Genomic DNA, 16342 nt, shown 5'->3' with positions numbered 1-16342 from the left:
GATTCAGTTTCACCTTGTTTGATCAGTGGATAAGAACTTAGATATGAACCCGCAGGTTCAAGTGAAAGCAAGGCCTTTCTAGCAGCATCTTTAATGTCTGCTAAAACAGACTGAGGCAGTTCAGCTGCTTGATTTTAAGGCCTATTGTAAGGTGAATCACCAGCCAATTGAGCAACATCTAAATCTGCATAATCAGTTGTGGTGGTTTGACCAGGAAGAAGTGGGAATTCTGGGAGGCTGTGGTCAAACCAATGGATGCTCGGAGTTTGATATTGGCACCTGGTGTGACCAGTGGGGTTTGGACACACCTCTGAGAATACACAGGGGTTAAAAAGCAGAGCTTCGGCCCTGAGAGGCCTCTTGGGACGTCGAGGCAAAGAGGCCAGATCTCCCTCCCCTGTCCAGCCTCTGCTGCTGGGCAGGGGAGGGACAGCCATTCGGTAGGCCGGGGCCTGGACAGAGATGGGAGTGAGAAGGCCTTTGAGGATGGAAGGGTGGAGGAGCAGCCCCAGGAGACATCAGGCAGCCATTCCCCCCCACAGGAGGGAGAGAGAGGACAGCCGGTGTCTGAATGTGATAGCAGCCGGCCCAGGAGGAGAAAGGGGGGAGAAGGGTGCAGCCCAGCCAGCCGCAGCAGCGCGTGTGGGAGTATCGGTGTCCTGGGACAGACAGAGACTGGAAGTTTTAACCCTTTCTTACATGATTGGGACCTTGCAAAAATGCTGATCCTCCTCAGAGCTGAATAAGAAGGGAGATAGGAGATGAGAAGAGACAAGGACCTGGCCCGAAGAATGTGGAGATGACTGAGTGGGGAGAGATGATTGGAGTGGCCTTTTGGCTGGACTTTTCTTGTGGCCATGGACTCAGTTTTTCCTTGTGACACAGAAACTGCACTTGGGGGGAAGCAGTGCCTCGGAACCAGGAGGGTTCATCATGGGGACCCCTCGGCCCCAGGGGGTTGGAAAAATATGGGGGGGGGACAGATGTCCCAAAGCAGAGACTGTGCCTTTTTGGAGTGAGACAAGGCATCTTTAAAAGACAGCCCTAGAAGCAGCTCTGGTCCATGCACAGTGGTGAGAGCACTGGGCATGGAGGGAAGATGTCACAAGCGGCAAAAAGACTTTCCTGGGCGGTGCCGAGTGACATTGGAAGCACAGAGGTTTCAGCGTGTTTCCAGGGGAAGCCTATGGAACAAGAAGGACTCCTCTCCTCTTCAGGAACTGAAGTTTGAGTATACTAAAGGGTGGTGCCAGGCTGGGCAGTTGGTGATTTGGGAGAATGTATGTGATTGGGAAATTCTGGTGTTGGGGAGGAGGAAAGTGTTTTTTGTAAGGTTTTCAATTTTTTTTTTCTTTTTCCTTATAGTTTTTTTTTCCTATTTTCCTGTAGTTTAGGTAATAAAGTATTCTTTATGTTTAAGCTGGACCCTGTTTTGCTTATTCCTGGTCACATCTCACAGCAGACCCCAGGGAGAGGGTGTTTTCATGGGGGCACTGGCTCTGTGCCAGGCTCAAACCATGATAGCCTCCTTGGGGTTGCGTCTGATCGGCCTTCAAAACTCTGGGGCTCTGTGGTTTCCTTCCTGCAGAAAAGAACTGTCCTTCTTGTCCAGGCACCCTGGACTCAAGCACAGGGACAGAGGAGCTCTGTGCTCAGTGGGGTGGAGACTGAGGACAGCAGAGGAGAGCCCTGGGAGGGATTGAAGGGAGGTTTCAGAGATGGTGGATCTTTTAAATATAATAGTAAACAGAGAAAAATGGAAAAACCTAATGTAAATTGCCACTGAGGAGATCAGGACTAGACAGAAGGACAAAGGAATTTCCCCCCCCAGGGCTGGGCTGTGGTGCAGCACATCCCCCAGAAGGAGCGTGGAAGAGCCCAAGGCTTTGTGTGGGCAGGCAGAGGCAGGCAGGAGGCAGAGCTGTCAGCAAAAAAAGGGCCCAGTCAGGAGGGGCAGCCGGGGGATGATGACAGCCTGCAGGGACAGAGGCGCAGGGCAGGGACACCGTGGGACAGCCTGGGCAGCACAGGGCACAGGGATGGGCAGCAGCTGCAAGACAGCCCTGCCAGAGCCAACTTGGGCAGCACTTTGGCCATGGCTGCTGGGCCTGGGCCTGAGGCAGGAGCAGGAGACAAGTGACCCTTGCAGGGCTGGGGCCTCATTGCCTCCTTGTCCCTGCTCAGCAGCCTGGCAGGGGCCGCCCCATGCTCCTGCCCTTGCCATTGCCCATCCCCACATGCCAGTGCCCATCCCGGGAAGAGCCCTGAGCAAGGAGGGAGGGACAGCATCTGCCTGGCCAGGGGCTGGGGCTCAGGCCTTGGCCCTATGCATTCCTGAAACACATCCAGCTTTGCTCAGCACCAGAGACACCTTTGCTTTGTTTGTGCCCAGCTGTCATCACTGCCTCCAGTGTTCTGCACTAACTGGAACTTGGGGACACTTTCTCAGTCGTGTTCCTCAGTGGGAACCATTAAAACTTCAAGAAGTTTCAGAGTTTCGATTTAATTTTGAGTTCTTGAGAAGTTTTTGAGCACTCTCTCAGGGACTGAGATTGATGTAAACAACACCAAATCCCCAAGAGGCTCATTAAAGTCCTTGTGCTGTGTCTGTGCTGCTGAGCTTTAAAGGAACAGCTCTTCCCAGGGCCAGCTCCTCTCCCAGCCCAGCAGGGACAGCCCAGAGGGGACAGGAGCCAGGCAGAGACAGGCTGAAGGCAATCAGGATTGGGAAGACATTGAGCTGAGACTTCACTTTTGGAAAGATCTTCACAGCCCTGTGCATGGTGAGTGTGTGGGTGCAGGGCAATGTCCTCCGTGCTCCTGGAGGGATCTCCTGAAGCCAGCACACCCCACAGCCTGGGGCATGTGTCAGGAGGACTCTCCCAATTTCTCTGAGGCACAGGAAGAGGATGTGCTGCAGAGCCGGGCTGCCCTGGGCACCGTCAGAGGGAGAGGGCAGGACGGCTCCTGCTGCCAGGGACGGCTGCAGGGGCTGAAGCTGGGGCTGCAGCCAGGGCTGCCCAGGGCTGTCCTGCAGAGCAGCTCCTGCAGCCCTCAGGGCTCTTGGCCAGCCCAGGGCATGTGCCACCTGCCAGGGGCAGCTCTCAGCCTGCCTGGCAGCTCCCCATGGACGCTGCAGGGCAGAAGTTGGAGGTGGAAGGAGCCACCCCCATCAGGGCAGATTCCTCCTGCTCCAGAGATGGTGCTGCATGGCCAGGGCTGCTCTCAGCTTTCTCCTAAAGGGAAGGGAAAGGGGCTGTCAGCTTTGGCTGTGTCACTGACACTCCTGCACTGTCACCCTGGGCATCAGCAGATGGGCATCAGATCTCCCTCAGAAAGTGCCTCCTCAGCCTCCTCTCCCTACAGACAGCAGCAGCAGCACCTTGGCTTGCAGCATCTCTGTTTGTCTGGCCTGCCCTTAAGGCCCTGCTGCCAGGGAGATGCCCCCGGGCAGTGCCCTGTGCTGGGAGGGCTCTGCAGGGCAGAGCTGAGCCCCCAAGGCTGGGCTGGCCTCTGGCAGCACTGGCAGGGACAAGGCTTGGGTAAAGAGAAACAGCTCCCAGTAGGCAAAACTCCAGGCAGCAGAGAGCCAGACCAGCCCTTGGCATCCCTCCCTGTCCAGCTGCGTCGGGAAAGAGAGAAGGACTTAGAGAAATTGACTTTTAAACTGGAGTCTTTTGAAACTCGACTAAATTTTTCAAGCTCAGTTTATGTTGGATCACCCTGAACTACAGGGAGGTAAAATGGGCAAAATGCACCTGTGTGGGGACCAGCAGGTCTGACTGCAATGGGACTGAGGGAGCCCTGTTTTCCCTTTGGGCTTCCCCAGGGTTCAGGCTGAGAGCAGTGCATAAGGTGAATCAGTAACTCAGGAGCATAAACCCAAGCTCAAGAATAAACATACTGAGTGAAGTTTCCCCACAGGTAGAGAAGTAGTTTTGAGGGAATTCCTAAAACAACCCTATAGGGTTGATTCCAAGAGCTTGGTCTCAGCTTTTCAATGTCTTGTTTTTACAGTCCACAATGCCCAGAGTTAGGAATGTCCAACAGCAGCTCCATCAGGCACTTCCTCCTGCTGGCACTGGCAAACACGCGGCAGCTGCAGCTCCTGCACTTCTGCCTCTTGCTGGGCATCTCCCTGGCTGCCCTCCTGGCCAACGGCCTCATCATCAGCGCCGTAGCCTGCGGCCACCACCTGCACACGCCCATGTTCTTCTTCCTGCTCAACCTGGCCCTCACTGACCTGGGCTCCATCTGCACCACTGTCCCCAAAGCCATGCACAATTTTCTCTGGGACACCAGGAACATCTCCTACACTGGATGTGCTGCACAGCTCTTTTTTCTTGTGTTTTTCATGTCATTAGAGCTGGCTCTCCTGACCGTCATGTGTTACGACCGCTATGTGTCCATCTGCAAACCCCTGCACTACGGGACCCTCCTGGGCAGCAGAGCTTGTGCCCACATGGCAGCAGCTGCCTGGGCCAGTGCCTTTCTCTATTCACTGCTCCACACAGCCAATACATTTTCCCTTCCCCTGTGCCATGGCAATGCCTTGGGCCAGTTCTTCTGTGAAATCCCCCAGATCCTCAAGCTCTCCTGCTCCAAATCCTACCTCAGGGAGCTTGGGCTCATTGCTCTAAGTGTTTGTGTAGCCTCAAGCTGCTTTGTGTTCATTGTTTTCTCCTATGTGCAGATCTTCAGGGCTGTGCTGAGGATCCCCTCTGAGCAGGGACGGCACAAAGCCTTTTCCACCTGCCTCCCTCACCTGGCCGTGGTTTTCCTGTTCATGAGCACCGCAGCCTTTGCCTACCTCAAGCCCCCCTCCATCTCCTCCCCAGCCCTGGATCTGGCCCTGTCAGTTCTGTACTCAATTGTGCCTCCAGCCCTGAACCCCCTCATCTACAGCTTGAGGAACCAGGAGCTCAACGCTGCAGTGTGGAGACTGATGACTGGATGGTTTCAGAAACATTAAACTGCTGGCCTGTTTCTGCCAATCGCTTGTAATAAAAGTAACCTTCAATACTTCTTGTTAGTTTCATTTTGCAGGTTCTTTGTCTTTGTTTTAAATTTAAAATATTGTCTACAAAGTGATGTCATTTTTTGTGCTAACTTGGTGTTGCCAGTGCTGCTGCCGTGGCCCTGCCTTGCAGCCCTGCTGGGCCTGGTGTTGCTGCAGGACCTGAGTGCTCTCGGGGCCGGGCACAGCCCTGGGGGTGGCAGCGCCGGGGCTGCAGCAGGGACAGGCCATGGGCACTGCTGGGGCAGCACTGATGCCTCAGCCCAGGCCCTGGGGGCTCCAGGCTCCTTGCCCAGGCTCTCTCAAGAACACGCCCAGGCCAATGCTCAGCACAGAAAAGCCCCGTGAGCAGCCCCAGGCTGGCTGTGGGCAGGCTGGGGGCAAACAGCATGGCTGGGGCTCTGCAAGGGCCCTGGGGGAGATGGGGAAGGAGCAGCAGAGCAGGGGCTGATCCATCCCCAGTGCACTGGACAGTCCAGGGCAGCGTCCCAGAGTGTCCTGATGGAGCTGCCAACAACATCCCCCCTCTGCAGCCCTGGCCTCTCCCCCAGCTCACACAGGTGCCCCATCCTTGCAGGCACAGACACGGCAGCACTGGCTCAGCAGCCCCTGTTTGCATTGCACACAGCAGGGGGAGCACGCCCATGCTGTTGCAGTGGGGACATGAACCTGAGGGAGCACAAATGCCATCAGCCCCTGGGGCCAGCAAGGGCTGGGGGACAGCAGGCAAACCACTCAGCTTTGTCCTGGCCTCTGCAGTCAGCCAGAAAGTTTGTTCCCATCAGCTGGGAGTTTCCTGTCCCACTGCAGACGCTGTTGCTCAGAGCCAGGGCTGCCTGGCAGCCACCCCCAAACTGCCCTGAGCGTTTCCCTGGCTTCACCTTTGCTTTCTTTCCTCGTTCCTGATCCAGATTCCTTCCTATTGCCCATTGTAGTCCCCTCCCCTGAAAACAGCCCATCCCTGTTTGCCCTTTCCTCTCTGGCCCCACTCCACATTGCCGTTCCTGACTTGGCACCATGGGAACGTCCCTTGGGCAGCAGGATCATCCTACAAGTGCTGCAGGAATTGTCTGCAGGCTCCCGCAGTGCCTGGTGCTGCTCCCTTGCCAGAGGCACCCCAGGCCAGGGGGGCACATCTGGGCTGCTGTGTCTGGCTCTGGGGCTCCCTGTTCTGGGCAGTGAGGAGGAGCTGCAGAGGCTCTGCAGGACTGACAGGATGGGCTTTGGGGTGGCAGGAGAACCTGAGGGACCTGGGCTGCTGGAGCTTCTGAAGAGGAGGCCCAGGGCTCCTCCTGCAACTGCTCCAAGGATGGTTCCAGAGAATCCCAGAATCAGCAAGGTTGGAAAAGACCTTGGAGATCATCAAGTCCAACCTGTGCCCTGACACTGCCTTGTCTACCTGAGACTCCTCTTCTCCAAGATAAACAACCCCGGCTCCCTCAGCTGCTCCTCACAGGACTTGTGTTCCAGACCCCTCCCCAGCCTTGTTGTCCTTCTCTGGACACGCTCGAGCCCCTCCATGTCCTTCCTAAACTGGGGGCCCAGAACTGGACACAGCACTCGAGGTGTGGCCTCACCAGTGCCAAGTGCAGGGGAAGAATCACAGCCCAGCTCCTGCTGGCCACACCATTCCTGATCCAGGCCAGGAGCCATTGGCCTTCTTGGCCACCTGGGCACACTGCTGGCTCATGTCCAGCCTGCTGTCTATCAGTCCCTGCAGGTCCCTTTCTGCCTGGCTGCTGTCCAGCCACTCTGTACCCAGCCTGTAGCACTGCAGGGCTTGTTGTGGCCAAAGTTCCAGACCCAGCACTTGGTCTTGTTCAACCTAAACTTGTTGGATTTGGGCCCTGGATCCAGCCTGTCCAGGTCCCTCTGCAGAGCCCTCCTACCCTCCAGCAGATCCACACTCACACCCAGCTTGGTGTCATCTGCAGATTTGCTGATGCTGGACTCAGTCCCCTCATGCACATCATCAGTGCAGATACTGAAATCCACACTGGCTGGCTCTGACTCCTCGGCCATCCTGTGGGTGCCCTGTGATGGCACTCAAGGTGATCTGTTCCATAACCTTGCCAGCCACCCAGGTCAGGCTGACAGGCCTGGAGTTCCCCAGCTCCTCCTTCCAGCCCTTCTTGGGGATGGGCTCACACTGGCACCTCCAGTCCTCTGGGACCTCACTGCTGAGCCAGCACTGATGGTAAATGAGGGAGAGCAGCCTGGGGAGCTCATCCACAGCTCCCTCATCCCCCTAGCATGGATCCCATCCAATCCCATGTACCTGTGAGAATCTGAGTGGCTCAGCAGATCCCCAGCTGCTTCCTCCTGAAATACAGGGGCTGCTCTGCTCCCTGTGCCCAGTCAGCAGCTCAGGAGAACACTTGTCCCAAGGACAACCTGTCTTATTCTTGAAAACTGAGGCAAAGAAGTGGTTAGGTACATCAGCCTTTCCCTCATATTTGGTAACCACATCTCCCCCAATAATGAATGGAGATTGTTCTTGTACCTCCTTTTGCCATTGATGTATTTATAGAAACATTTTTATTATCCTTCACAGAAGTGGCCTGGTTAAGCCTTAAGCTTTCACCTCTCTAATTTTCTTTCTGCATCACCTAACAACATCCTTAAACATTTCCTGAGTTACCTGCCTCTCATTCCAAAGGTGATGTACCTTATTTTTTCCCCAAGTTCCTGCAAAAGGCTCATCACATACAGAACGTCACCTGTTGGCTAAAGTACACCTCAGAGGAGGAAAATACGAGAGTCTATAAATGAAAAGAGGGAAAGCAAGCTAGGAAAGTAAAAGATGAGGCTGGGAAGGCTAACAAAAACTGGGACCCCCTTGATCACTTACCTCCCTCCTACCCTTGCAGTACCTCAAATCCTTCCTCCAATGCCTCTTTCTGTGGACCCAATTCCTCCTCCTCTCCCAGCTGTCATTCCTTTACCACCTCTTAACCCAGGTATACCTCTACCACCTTCCCCTCCACCCTCTCCTTACTCTCTTTACCCTTCACTACCGTTCCCTTACCTCTGCCATCTCATGCACCCCTTATTCACCAGCAAGTTCCTGCTCTGCCTACCCCAGCACAAACGAGAAGCCAAACAACATCTCAGAATCTCATGCCCAAGAGTGCAGTTAACCAGTCAGCCTCCACAGCTGATGTTGTAACACCTGGTCCAAAGTGGCAAAAGTGAAAAATTGTTCCCCCTCAGAGAAGTTCTCATGGGCGGGGTGGCCAGTGAGATTGGATTTGTAAACGCTCCCTTGACTGCGCCCAAAGTTGGAAACTTTAAGAAAGAATTGCGAAATTTAGTGGAAGACCCAGTAGGAATTGCAAATCAAATTGATCCATCTTTAGCCCTAATATTTATACATGGAGAGAACCTAACTCCATCTTTAACATCCTATTTTCCCTGGAAGAGACTCGATTAATACAAACTGAAGGAATGAAAATTTGGGAGTGAGAAAACCAACCTGGGCCCCCAGGTGACCAAAAAATGCCTTCAGTGGAACCTGACTGGGACCCTAATCAAGAAGAGGGGAGAAGGAACATGAGAGATTACAGGTCCCTGATGACCAGAGGGATAAAAGAATCAGTCCCTAGAGGGAGTAATACCAGGTTAGCGTTGGACGGCACCCAGGAAAAAGACAACACCCCAGCACCATGGCTTAATTGGCTAAAGCAAAACTTCCAGATTTACTCTGATGTTGACCCAGACAGCCCAGAAGACCAATCTGGGGTTCCCTGCAGTTGGGGATGACCCCAAGAATCCTTTTTTCCCAGCCTGATGTTTCCAAGAAGGAGTCTGAATTCTTTGGCTCTGGTTTCCAAGGTTGTTTATTGTTTCTTATCTATAACATTTTTTCTCTGGCCTGCTGAGATCTTTTCAGCAGGTCAGACAGAGGCACACTCTCCATCCCGGGGCTGGTGTCTACGATTTATCCTATGAACTATGTGTACTTTATTTATCATTATTTTCCAATACCTAAAGACACACAGCAGGGGACTTTCAATCAAAACAAATGCACCTTTTATTGCATGCCCATAGCAAATGTAACAGAAGGATTAGAAAGGTGATAAAGGACAGAGAGAGAGAGAGAAAGGAGGGTTGGGTTGGGGGAATAGCTACCAACAGGGAGATGAAATCCTCGTGGTCTGGCCAACAGATCCATCTGGTCACGTCGGGGAGAATCTCAAAGACTTTGGGTAACTCAGGGCTCTTTTATAATCTACCGCCGGGAGGGAGCAGGACGGCACATGGAGGGCACAGTGGAGAATAAATCCATTGGGAACAGGCACAGACAGTCCAGGTCTGAACAGCACAAACCGGTGCCAGCAGTGAGCGGGGCCCGTTGTTTCAGGACTGGTTCCTATGGGAAACATCCCGCTTCCCATGGCAGACATCCCGCTCCAGTCAGGCCAGCACCCCTGGGTTAGAATTTGAAGGGTCTCAGTCTCAGTCCTAGGGGTGCCTTCAATCTCTGTCATTGACGGCGGCTGTGAGGCAGATGAGGGATCTTGGACCGTCTCTAACAGACTGACATCCCAAAACATAGTAGTAATTATGCATTTCCCTTTAAAAATATAAGTTTTGGAATTAGGAAAATTATAAATATTTTTCTAATTTATAATACTATTATGCTATATTTGTAATACAAAATTTTAATATTTATACCTAAAAATCCACAGCTTTTTTGCAAGCAAAAAATTTATTGGTCATTGGTTCTAAGTAACACAATTCCCAACATTAATTCATTCAGAAGCGTGGCTATGGATTTTTCCTTCTTTATGCCAATCAGTCCTATTTTCAATCCTTTTGTTACCTTTTTTATCATTTTCAAAGACAGGACAAAAGGGGCCACATTGGGGTCCGTGGAGACATTTCTGGGGCACATTTGGGGCAGTTTTGGGTCTGGAGAGGGAATTCAGAGAGGACTTGATGGTCTGGAGGACACTTGGGTGAGCCGAATGGGCACTTGGAGGGGCACTCAGGGATTCTGAGGGACAGTTCGGGGTCCGGGGCAGCACTGGGGGTCCAGGGGGCCACTTGGAGGTCAGGGAGGGGAATTTGGGGCCCTTCGGGGTCCGGGCGGGCCCTTGGGGGGCTCTGATGGGGCTTTCAGCGGCGTGGAGATTGATGGGAGTTGTAGGCGCAGGTCTAATGAAGTTTAACAGGGCCGCGGAGCATCATGGGAGTTCGAGGCGCAGCTGAAATGTCTCTCAGTGGAGGCGCAGGGCATGACGGGAGATGAAGTCCCGGCTGGAAAAGCACTGGACATGCGCCGCGGAGCATGATGGGAGCCGTAGTCCAGGTAGTGGCTCCAGCGCTTTGTTTGGGGGTCCGGGAAGGGTCCTGGCGGACACTTCTGCGTCCGAGCCGTGACTTGAGATCCTCGGGTAAACATAAACTGTTCGGGAGCACTTGCGGGGAGCTCCCGGAACTCTAACCAGGCTCTTTAGGGCGGGGGGCTCGACAGGAATTTTATACGCGGGACTGTTCTGAGAGGCTCTGGGGCCGCGGCGGGGAAGAGGAGATGAATTCCCAGATGTGGCTGTACCGGGCATCTGTGGGGTCGGGAGCACTCAGGGTATCCGGGGACGCTTTTGGGGGGTCCGGAATGGGCGCTGAGGGGGCATTGAGGGATCCTGGAGGGTCTGGCGGACACTTAATGAATGGACAAAGCAGTGGCGGGTCCCGGGGCTCTGTGGAGCGCAGGGCATGACGGGCGTTGTACTCCCGGCTCCAAAGGGGCTCAATGGGGCCGCGGGGCATGACGGGAGTTGCAGGCAAAAAAAAAAAAAAAAAAAGTAGGGCCAATATCAGACTCCGCATCCGAGGTCCTAAACCAGGCGCTGATTGGCTTTGGGCGGTGATGGGCGGGAATCTCGGCAAATGAGATGCGGTGGAGACGGGAACAGCCCATTCAACTTCTCCAGTCGCTCCCAGTAGAGCCCAGTTCTTCCCCAGCACAGACCAACACAACCCCACTACAGCCCAGTTCATCCCAAGTAGAACCCAATACAACCCCTGTGCCCCTCCTGTCCCTCCCAGTACAGCCCAGTCCCTCCCAGTTCCCCCCCAATATCATCCACAGGATGCCCCAGTGTCCCCAGTCTTCCCCGCAATGGCCCCGTTGTCCCCAGTATGTCCCAGTGTCTCCCACAGCATTCCCAGTATGTCCCAGTCCTCCGCAGTGTTTCCAAGGACAGTTTCATTTCTCACGGTGGCCGTGGCAGCCAAACCCAGCAGTGGGGTCAGTGCAGTGCCCATGGCCACAGCCCCTTGCAGGGGCCCAGTGCAGCTTGGGCTGATTATCCACCCTCACAGCTGGCCCAGGGCAGCTCTGCAGTGCCTTTGGTGGCACCTGGGGCTGGCACACACCTGAGCAGTGTGTCTGTTTGCACTGGGGAAACTCAGGAGGTTCAGATTGCTTCAAAAAACCCCAAAAAGGGCAAACCCCTCTCAGGCTGGGTGCAGCCAGCTCTGCAAGCACAGCAGGGCCCAGGGCAGTGAGGACAGGATGGGGTTGGGCAATGTGGAGCAAGGTTGTCCACACTGGGTCAGAGCTCCAGGCACAGCTTCTGTGAGCAGGCCAGAGCTGCTGAGGAGAGACCCTGGGTCAATATCAATCACAGAATGCTGCAATCACCTCTGCTCTAAAGAGAAATTTAACAAAAGACACCCTTTAAAAAAGGAATGTGTATTTTATTACTGCTCTTTGAATACTTTCTCCATAACTGGACTAGGAAAACTTTAATGACCCTCTCAGGGCTTTGCTGTTGTTTACATCAGACACAGTCTTTGAGAGTCAATAACAGAAAGTTAAATTTAAACTCCAAATTTTCTTGAAGTTTTAATGCCTCCCCCTGAGGGACACCACTGGGAAAGAGTCCCCAGGTTCCAGTTAGAGCAGAGCACTGGAGGCAGTGATGACAGCTGGGGACAAACAAGGCAAAGGTGTCTCTGGTGCTGAGACACCTGGATGTGTTTGAGGAATGCCAAGGGCCAAGGCCTGAACCCCAGCCCCTGGCCAGGCAGATCCTGTCCCTCCCTCCTTGCTCAGGGCTCTTCCCGGGATGGGCACTGGCATGTGGGGATGTGCAATGGCAAGGGCAGGAGCATGGGGCAGCCCCTGCCAGGCTGCTGAGCAGGGACAAGGAGGCAATGAGGCCCCAGCCCTGCAAGGGTCACTTGTCTCCTGCTCCTGCCTCAGGCCCAGGCCCAGCAGCCATGGCCAAAGTGCTGCCCAAGCTGGCTCTGGCAGGGCTGTCTTGCAGCTGCTGCCCATCCCTGTGCCCTGAGCAGCCCAGGCTGTCCCACGGTGTCCCTGCCCTGCGCCTCTGTCCCTGCAGGCTGTCGGCATCCCCCGGCTGCCCCACCTGGCTGGGCCCTTCCTTTGCTGACAGCTCTGCCTCCTGCCTGCCTCTGCCTGTCCACACAAAGCCTGGGGCTGATATCAAAAGGGTTAATTAATTCAGTTTTTACTGTGCCTGTGAACTCTCAGCACAGGAACAAGGCATGCAGGGGCTGCTTTCCCAGCAAGGATGGTTGGAGGGAAGATGAAGACATCTGGCTGAAGAGTGCAGGGTTAGAGAAAACAAGGACTGAATCTGGGAACTTGGGATGTGATTTATGGAAATCGGTAAATTGTAATTCACATTTAGTGACTGTATATAAACAACACACTGGGAGGATTACATTTCCATGTGATGTTGGGAGTTAGCCCTCACTACAGCTCAGGCCTGAGTAAACTATACCCTCTGAAATAGCAAATGAGAGCAGCTCTGTGCTGAGTGGAGTGGAAACTGAGGACAGCAGAGGAGATCTGGGAGGGATTGAAGGGAGGTTTCAGAGATGGTGGATCATTTTGGCATAATAGAGAACAGCCAGAGAAAGAAAGAATTAATGCAATGGGCAGATAGGGAAAACAGAAGGGACCCAAACAGAAAGGAATTTCCCTGCCAGGGCAGGGCTGTAGTGCAGCATGTCCCCCAGAAGGAGCCTTTGTGTGGGCAAGCAGAGGCAGGCAGTCATGGTCCTCAGTGGGAGCCATTAAAACTCCAAGAAAATTTGGAGTCTTCATATAACTTTGAGTTCTTGAGAAGTTTTGTGAAGACACTGTCAAGGACTGAGTTTGATGTAAACAACATCAAAGCCCTGAGAGGGTCATTAAAGTTTTCCTAGTCCAGTTATGGAGAAAGATTTCAAAGAGCAGTAATAAAATATACATTCCTTTTTTAAAGGGTGTCTTTTGTTAAATTTCTCTGTAGAGCAGAGGTGACTGCAGCATTCTGTGATTGATATTGACACAGGGTCTCTCCTCAGCAGCTCTGGCCTGCTCACAGAAGCTGTGCCTGAAGCTCTGACCCAGTGTGGACAACCTTGCTCCACATTGCCCAGCCCCATCCTGTCTGTCCTCACTGCCCTGGGCCCTGCTGTGCTTGCAGAGCTGGCTGCACCCAGCCTGAGAGGGGTTTGCCCTTTTTGGGGTTTTTTGAAGCAATCTGAACCTCCTGAGTTTCCCCAGTGCAAACAGACACACTGCTCAGGTGTGTGCCAGCCCCAGGTGCCACCAAAGGCACTGCAGAGCTGCCCTGGGCCAGCTGTGAGGGTGGATCATCAGCCCAAGCTGCACTGGGCATTGCAAGGGGCTGTGGCCATGGGCACTGCAGTGACCCCACTGCTGGGTTTGGCTGCCACGGCCACCGTGAGAAATGAAACTGTCCTTGGAAACACTGCGGAGGACTGGGACATACTGGGGACACTGGGAACGCTGTGGGAGACACTGGGACATACTGGGAGGGACCCTGGGGAGGACTGGGACATACTGGGGACAGTGGGGCCATTGCGGGGAAGACTGGGGACACTGGGGCATCCTGTGGATGATATTGGGGGGGAACTGGGAGGGACTGGGCTGTACTGGGAGGGACAGGAGGGGCACTGGGGTTGTACTGGGTTCTACTTGGGATGAACTGGGCTGTATAGGGGTTGTGTTGGTCTGTACTGGGGAAGAACTGGGCTCTACTGGGAGCGACTGGAGAAGTTGAATGGGCTGTTCCCGTCTCCACCGCATCCCATTTGCCGAGACTCCCGCCCATCACTGCCCAAAGCCAATCAGCGCCTGGTTTAGGACCTCGGAAGCGCTGCCGGATAGTGGCACCACTTTTTTTTTTTTTTTTTTTTTGCCTGCAACTCCCGTCATGCCCCGCGGCCCCTTTAAGCACCTCTGGAGCCGGGACTACAACGTCCGTCATGCCCTGCGCTCCACAGAACCCTGAGACCCGCCACTGCTTTGTCCATTAAGTGTCCGCCAGACCCTCCAGGATCCCTCAATGCCCCCTCAGCGCCCATTCGGGAGCCCCCAAAAGCGTCCCCGGACCCCCTGAGTGCTCCCGACCCCACAGATGCCCGGTACAGCCACATCTGGGAATTCATCTCCTCTTCCCCGCCGCGGCCCCAGAGCCCCTCAGAACAGTCCCGCGCGTAAGGTCCTGCCGAGCCCCCCGCCCTAAAGAGCCTGGTTAGAGCTCCCGGAGCTCCCCGCAAGTGCTCCCGAACAGTTTATGTTTACCCGAGGATCTCAAGTCACGGCTCGGACGCAGAAGTGTCCGCCAGGACCCTTCCCGGACCCCCAAACAAAGCGCTGGAGCCACTTCCGGGACGACGGCTCCCATCATGCTCAGCGGCGCATTTCACGCACTCTTCCAGCCGGGACTTCATCTCCCGTCATGCCCCGCGCTTTAACTGAGAGCCATGGCAGCTGCGCCTCGAACTCCCATGATGCTCCGCGGCCCCGTTATACTCTGTTAGACCCGTGCCTACAACTCCCATCAATCTCCAGGCCGCTGAAAGCCCCTTCAGAGCCCCCAAGGGGCCCCAAATTCCCTTCCCTGACCTCCAAGGGCCCCCTTGGACCCCCAAGTGCTGCCCCGGACCCCGAACTGTCCCTCAGGATCCCTGAGTGCCTCTCCAAGTGCCCACCCGGCTCCCCCAAGTGTCCTCCAGACACTAAGTTCTCCCTGAATTCCCTCCCCAGACCCAAAACTGCCACAAACGTGCCCCAGAAAATTATCCATGGACCCCGAAGTGGCTCCTTTTACCCTTTCTGTGAAAATGATAAAAAAAAAGATTAGAAAACGATTGAAAATAGGACTAATTACCATAAAGATAGAGAAATCAAGAGCACACTGGTTAATGAATTGATGAAGGGAATTTTGTTAATTAGAACCAATGACCAATAAATTTTTTGCTTGCTAAAAAAGTAGATTTTTTAATATAAAAATTTAAATTTGGTAATACAATTATAGAATAATACTATGATAAACAAGAAAAAATTAGTTATCATTTATTAATTCATTGCATTTAATTTTATGTGAAAATGCATAAATTTTTTATGCTTTGGGATGTCATTCTGTAGGACACAGTCCAAAGATCCCTCAACTGCCTCAAGACCACAGTCAAGGACAGAGATTGAAGCCCCCCCAAGGACTGAGACTGAGACCCTTCAAATTCTAACCCAGGGGTACTGGCCTGACTGGAGCAGGATGTCTGCTATGGGAAGCGGGATGTTTCCCATAGGAACCAGTCCTGAAACAACGGGCCCCGCTCACTGCTGGCACCGGTTTGTGCTGTTCAGACCTGGACTGTCTGTGCCTGTTCCCAATGCATTTATTCTCCACTGTGCCCTCCATGTGCCGTCCTGCTCCCTCCCGGCGGTAGATTATAAAAGAGCCCTGAGTTACCCAAAGACTGTGAGATTCTCCCCAACGTGACCAGATGGATCTGTTGGCCAGACCACGAGGATTTCATCTCCCTGTTGGTAGCAATTTCCCCAACCCAACCCTCCTTTCTCTCTCTCTCTGTCCTTTATAGCCTTTCTAATCCTTCTGTTACATTTGCTATGGGCATGCAATAAAAGGTGCATTTGTTTTGATTGAAAGTCCCCTGCTGTGTGTCTTTAGGTATTGGAAAATAATGATAAATAAAGTACACATAGTTCATAGGATAAATCGTAGACACCAGCCCCGGGATGGAGAGTGTGCCTCTGTCTGACCTGCTGAAAAGATCTCAGCAGGCCAGAGAAAAAATGTTATAGATAAGAAACAATAAACAACCTTGGAAACCAGAGCCAAAGAATTCAGACTCCTTCTTGGAAACATCAGGCTGGGAAAAAAGGATTCTTGGGGTCATCCCCAACTGCAGGGAACCCAAGATTGGTCTTCTGGGCTATCTGGGTCAACATCAGAGTAAATCTGGAAGTTTTGCTTTAGCCCATTAAGCCATGGTGCTGGGGTGTTGTCTTTTTCCTGGGTGCCGTCCAAC

The 16342-nt window shown here is 53.5% G+C and overlaps 1 protein-coding gene and 1 long non-coding RNA gene across 2 annotated transcripts in view; one reads left to right on the top strand and one right to left on the bottom strand.

Moving 5' to 3' along the window:
• The window catches only part of LOC141727737 (uncharacterized), a 63481-nt gene extending 48771 nt beyond the window's left edge, over positions 1–14710 (bottom strand). The window contains exon 1 of the long non-coding RNA XR_012578664.1: positions 14592–14710. This is a non-coding gene — a long non-coding RNA (uncharacterized LOC141727737). The remainder of the gene's footprint in view (positions 1–14591) is intronic.
• On the top strand, positions 4040–4972 carry LOC141727753 (olfactory receptor 14J1-like). The gene has a single exon (XM_074534037.1). It carries the CDS (start codon positions 4040–4042, stop codon positions 4970–4972), a length of 933 nt encoding a protein of 310 aa, XP_074390138.1.
• Positions 14711–16342: the final 1632 nt, after the last annotated feature.

This window comes from Zonotrichia albicollis, unplaced genomic scaffold (assembly GCF_047830755.1).
Source record: "Zonotrichia albicollis isolate bZonAlb1 unplaced genomic scaffold, bZonAlb1.hap1 Scaffold_254, whole genome shotgun sequence".
Taxonomy (NCBI): Eukaryota; Metazoa; Chordata; class Aves; order Passeriformes; family Passerellidae; genus Zonotrichia; species Zonotrichia albicollis.
The sequence above is the reverse complement of the archived record's forward strand: the minus strand, read 5'-3'. Positions and strand labels throughout refer to the sequence as shown.